At 41.1% G+C, this 5,907-nt stretch overlaps 1 protein-coding gene across 1 annotated transcript in view; it reads left to right on the plus strand.

Moving 5' to 3' along the window:
* The window catches only part of DHRS9 (dehydrogenase/reductase (SDR family) member 9), a 29,408-nt gene extending 25,693 nt beyond the window's left edge, over positions 1-3,715 (plus strand). The window contains exons 3-5 of the mRNA XM_009325413.1: positions 1,029-1,287; positions 2,332-2,495; positions 3,367-3,715. Of these exons, the coding sequence (XP_009323688.1) occupies positions 1,029-1,287; positions 2,332-2,495; positions 3,367-3,593 (650 nt within the window). The 3' untranslated portion in view covers positions 3,594-3,715. The remainder of the gene's footprint in view (positions 1-1,028; positions 1,288-2,331; positions 2,496-3,366) is intronic.
* The last annotated feature ends 2,192 nt before the right edge of the window (positions 3,716-5,907 follow it).

Genomic DNA, 5,907 nt, shown 5'->3' on the forward strand with positions numbered 1-5,907 from the left:
GTACTGTAGTAGAGTTTACAAAGGCCCAAGACCCTATGGGCTGGATTCTGCTAACTTTGAGTCTTAAATCTGGTCTATTATGATGTGCCATAGTACCAATTATATTTAATGCTGAATTCCAATCTCCATTTGACCTTTCATCACTTCATAAAATTGCTTATAACTTGCCAATTGCTTTTATTTGAAACTGTGCTTGATTTCAGGCCAAAAGTGATTTTTTCCGCAAGAGAAACTATAAGTAAGGTCAGACCAGCAAAAGTATTCATTCATACAACTCTAACAGCTGATACAAGAGAAGAACTGGTTTTACATCTTTTTATTTTCCCCTCCCACTTCTGAGGGCTCAGAAATCTTTTTCAGATCAGTCTAGTGTTTTTTCCCTGCCTCCACCTCATTTTTTGGAGCTGGCTGTTCATTTAAAAAAAATCCTTCCCATTTCCAGCTGGGGCATGTCAGTCAATGTGAGGCATAAGTTCTCTGCTACTACAAAAACGTCAGTGGGGGAAATAGAATAGTGAAAGCCTTCTGTGTCACAGAGTTCCCATCTTGTTTTCAAACCTTTGAGAAGGATTTTTTTTTTAATTTTTTGTTATCAAGAGTTGTTCTTTATTGTCCTGGCACCTCACCCATCTCAGAACCAGGGCACATTTACCTGTGTCTCAGGACACTCTACTTGTACCAAGGACCAGGTCTATTTCTCACACATTTCCTGTCACCCAATATAGTTGCTCTTTGCCATACCTGGCCTTCCTCTACTGCCCCTTCTCCCACAAAAAGCCACCACCGCCCTCAGCCCAAAATGCTGTGGCAGGGGGAAGACTACGCAAAAGGTGATGGAAAGCATGGTGATAACACCTGGACGCTGAGAATAAAGCTGAATACTGCAGGACATTCTCAAGCAATTCCTCCAAATCTTCATTGCCTTCTTGGTCCCTCACTGATTTTTTGTGAAGTTTCACCCAGTTCAATTAATCTGACATATTATGTGAAAATTTGCTTCCTGACTTTCTTCTTTTTTTTTCTTACAGGTCTCTGGGGACTTGTCAATAATGCTGGGATTATGGGGCCATCAGCTCCTACAGACTGGTTGGATATTGAGCACTTTAGAGAACCAATTGAAGTTAATTTAATTGGACTCATAAATGTTACAATAAATATGCTTCCCTTGATAAAAAAAGCAAAGGGAAGGATAGTAAATGTATCCAGTGTTGGAGGTCGCCTAGCATTCAGTGGTGGAGGCTATTTTCCTTCAAAGTTTGGGGTAGAAGGATTTAATGACAGCTTAAGGTACAACACTCACTATGAGGAAAGACCACTCTTTTTTTTCCTAAGGCTTATATACTAACTAAAAACTGGCACATGCAGAATAGGAGCTGATTTACAATCTTGGCACTTGGTATAAAACTGAAAAACATTAGACACTTTGGACTAATTCTTCTTAAAAGTTATTTTGCTCAACACAGATTATGCCACTTTTGAAATGGTACAAAGCCTGTTAGGCACACAAGCTGTCCTCAAGTATTACAGCGTAGTTGGTACTCTCATAGATTCACAACTAACTTAGTGTGCACAGAGGCCTTATTGCAGAGGAAGCTCCACTCAAGGGAACTGAGATGTCTTTGCAGTATGAACCTAATTCCCCTAATTGAAAAGTGTACCTAGAAACTTCCAGCAGCTGCCCATCCAGAAAAAATACATATTTATTGCATGATAGTGACTTTTGTCTAAGCTTTGTTCTCTAAAGTGTCTTCTCTTAATTATACTGATCATTAGAGAGATCTAGAGAACATAGCAAACTAATCCTGGGGACGACCATGGCTTCTTCTTGTAGCACAGACAGGGAGTGATTTGTATGCCTAAACATATAGTGCCATTTTAGATATCGGGACACTCACACAGAGCTGACAGATATGAGATGGGGCCAGAAGGAACTGTACCAATCACCTGGAGCATCAGCCAGAGGTCGAGAGGGATTCCCTAAGATATGTAAAATGGCTCTACATACTTGCATTTAGGCAGCCAGCCATTCTTACAGGCAAGTCAGGTAACTAATGAGCTACTGCAAGGTGAACTAGGATGTGAAATACACTATGCCAGCTACTGCATAGTCACTGCCCATGCATGTTCTCACTTGGTGAAGCAGGTAATATAGTTCATCCCTCTTTCATTTAGGGATAACAAGCTGAAAGTTCACAACCATGAACAAACCTCACAGTATTTGTGTGCTGGTGTGCCATGTAAAGACAGAAATAAAAGTGTTAGTACAGAAAAAAATCCCACAGTATTAATAATAATGTTTAATGCGATTAAATCATTGGGTTGTCTTTGCAGGAGAGATATGAAAGCTTTTGGAGTTAAGGTTTGTTGCATTCAACCTGGACTGTTCAAAACAGCATTATCCAACCCAGGAAAGATTATGAAAGAGAAGGAGGTTATTTGGAATAATCTTCCACCTGATATTAAAAAGCAATATGGAGAGGAGTATTTTCAGAAAGGTGAGGCAATTTCCAGACATTTGTGTCAAAAGCAGCAATGCATTTCTTGCTGACAAAGCCTTGCAAAGTAGCATTATATCTTCTAATCATTCTGACTTTTTGGAAAGACTGTGATGTGAAAAGTTACTCTTAAATGCATTTGCATCACAATATGACTATCTGCACAAAAGACTTGTTCTGGGAAGCTTTATTCAAATCTCAGTTAAAGATTAATTATTCATGTTGGCATGAAGCTTTTGAGCAAACTCCCAAACAGAAAAACTTTTATCTGATGATGTAATCAATGTGCTCGATGTGTTTTTCTGTCATTATTGTTTATTTATTTAGTAATCAAATAGGGATCAATTCCCCTTGCTTCTGCTAGCCCCAGGGGTGATGAAGCCATTCAGGACCTGTCTGACAGACACTTGCTAAGCCTGCGTGAACAGGGGCTGCTTGTCTTTTGATCCTTGGATTTTCTTGTCCCCCAAATTTCTTTTTTACAATTGTGTTTCACAACTTTCCACAAAGCAATTTCCTTACTCTGAGACTCATTTACAACTACAGCATTTCTGTTTCCCTTTGCCTCTTATATAGTTATGTTTATTCTGAGCTACTGTCAATGCTGTTTGCTTGTCCTCAGACCATGCAGGCCCAGTTTTGCAATAACTGTTCCACAATTAAGGGTAACTAGACTGTTCCTGGGGTCAACTATATCACACGGTCATTATGGATGGGGACTTGGTCCTCAGAAACTGCTACCAATTCTTGTGTAGGGAGAAACGAGAAATACCAATTCCTTAGTGAAATTGCACAGTTCAGTGGGGGGGGAGAGTTAGAAGTCACCTTGCCTGGCTGTCACTAAACGATCTTCTTTTTTTGAGCTTTACAGATGCAGCAAAGAAACAAAAGCTGTCCAAGATCTGTCTTAACAAGGACATTTCACCAGTTGTTCAGTGCATGGAGCATGCCCTAACAAGCCTCCATCCACATGCCCATTATGTTGTTGGGCAGGATGCTAAGTTGTTTTGGAATCTCCTCTCAAGAATGCCAGCAGTTATACAAGACTTCCTACTGCTGTGGAACAGAGTAGAGCTTGCAGTTTCCCATACAAAGTAAATATTTGCCAATATATCCCCCATCACGGACAAGGCTGATTCTGTAAGATCTGTCCTTTATATCGGCATGATGCAAACTATGCATGAAATACACATACATTCTCTATAAATGTAAGAAATATATCTATTTCTCCAATATCTGCTACTATTAAAAAAAACTACATTATTTTATTTTCCTTTAAGGTGCTCAGTTTGAGAACCTTTGAAGGCTCCAGTTTTCACAAAGATCGGTAAGACAAAAGTATCCCAGGAAAATAGGGAATGTGGCTTTAAGTCCCTACAGCAGGAAGAGTTCGGTCATCTCAGGCAGAGGAGGGAATGGAAACAGGGCCTTCCTCTGGGAGAAGTGAATTCTTGCAATATAAACTAGGAAGGAGGGCAGAAAATCCTCTTCCTGATACTGCTTTCTTTAGCAGTCACCCCTATTCAGTCTTGAGGCCAAGGAAACTGTGGTTGCCTTTCCTTGGCACAGTTCTAACTGGAGAGAGAGCAAAACAAAATGCCCAAGTCGTAGAGCTGGTTGGGATTCACACCCCTTCCTACTCACAGGACTTTGCAAGGCTTAGGTGAGGCATTTTCCTGGCCAGCATGCTAAATTTTGAGGATCTCTAAAGTCAAGCTCTACCCCCCTGTTGTAAAGGATCCATAGCTACAAAGATAGACTGTGGATTGAATTACAGGGGCCCAATACCTGCAATTAAGGCAGTGAAGAGCTAAGGGGTTTTTTTAATTTACAAAAAAAAAAAAAAATCTGAGCTTGCAAGTCTTCAAGTCTGGGAGCTATTTCTTGGCATAAAAATAATAGCCCTGTGTTTTGTGAGATGCTGAGTAATTCCTGTGGAGAGGTGCTGCTCTTGTTCAAATTCCTGACACAAGTGCCTGTTAAGACCCGGCTCCACTGGAATTAATCATGGCAAAGTGCTTGAGAACTGCAGAGACCCCACGTCAAGTCTGTAACTGCACATTGCTCAGGAAGCTATTTCCCACTGCCATGGAAACTACTCAGCGATGAAACAAATGCTTTCCTCATGCTAGTGAATTTGCTGTGACATGGTCGGGCTAAAGAGCAAGTTACCCGGTGGCTATCCAAATAGTGCTGGTTTTCAGTTTAGTTTTATGGCACTTGCAAAACATCAATTCTACTTTTCTCAGTGCAGCTTATGCCTAGGCTTTACTGGGGTCATTTGATTTATATCTCAATTGTCTGAAGAAGTTACTCCTTCTAGAGCAGGTTTGAGGTGAATACCTCTCAACTGGCTACTCTTACTGAGGTATTGATAGCATTGCTGTAGTAGATTTTATTTTAAAACCAACTTTCTGTCACTAAAAATGACAGAAAACCAAGTTTTATTTATTTAACATTTAATCCAAAGGCTGCTTTGTGGCTGTCTGGTGAGCTAGTAGCTTCCCTGTCCCAATCTGCATGAGCTGTTAGCTTTCCAGGCAGGAGATCGGTCCATCCCAGTCAGTGAAATTCTTGGCTCCTGCAGAGCAGGCAGCATCAGGCCCTAGGGATGTGAATCTTGTCCTCTGAACTTAGCAGACAGCCCTGATGTTATTTCACACGGAGCCTTTCTAGAAGTGAAAGCTCCCCCCCCCCCCCAAGATTACTCAGCCAAAAGCGATTAGGGAAACAAAGATAGTATGAAATGACACCACCTACTCTGATCTTTATCTTTAGAAATTACAGTTTGGCTTGTTTAATTCAGTCCATGTCAGACCACATGTATACTGTCAGCTGCTGCGAGACACTAGCACTGCGAAGGTTAACATTTAAAGGAAAATACAAACAGAATTTGGGACAGGGCACACTAGCTGTAAATATATTATTTAAATTAGAAATGCAGGAAAAATAGCAGCTGCTCAAAGTATTACTTCTCACTGTATGGAGGGCCAGATTCTGCTGGCATTTTCTCTCCTGGAACCAGACGCCTGGTTTACACAAATGCCAGCAACAAAAGCCAGTGACTTCTGGCAATGAGCAAACCACAGTGTGCTCTGCTACGGCTATCAAAACCTGTCCTGCTCACAAGACTGTCTGAGGCAGGTGAATATTTAGACATATGTTTTTAGGGACTAGAAGGGACTTGTTCAGGAGAAGACCCATGACTTCCACAAAGACAGAACATCCTGGGGGATTGCACCCACGGGACCTGGCTTCAGTTAACTTGTTAGAGCCAGCACACAAAGGTGCGCATCAAAACCTTCACGTGCCCAGAAGGAATAACACATTAGCTTCTTGCTCTTCACTTGAGAACCAAATTTTCTTCCCCAATGTTATGCTTCAAGCAGGGTAATTTTTTCCACATCCTTTC

This window comes from Pygoscelis adeliae, unplaced genomic scaffold (genome assembly GCF_000699105.1).
Source record: "Pygoscelis adeliae isolate BGI_AS28 unplaced genomic scaffold, ASM69910v1 Scaffold106, whole genome shotgun sequence".
NCBI lineage: Eukaryota > Metazoa > Chordata > Aves > Sphenisciformes > Spheniscidae > Pygoscelis > Pygoscelis adeliae.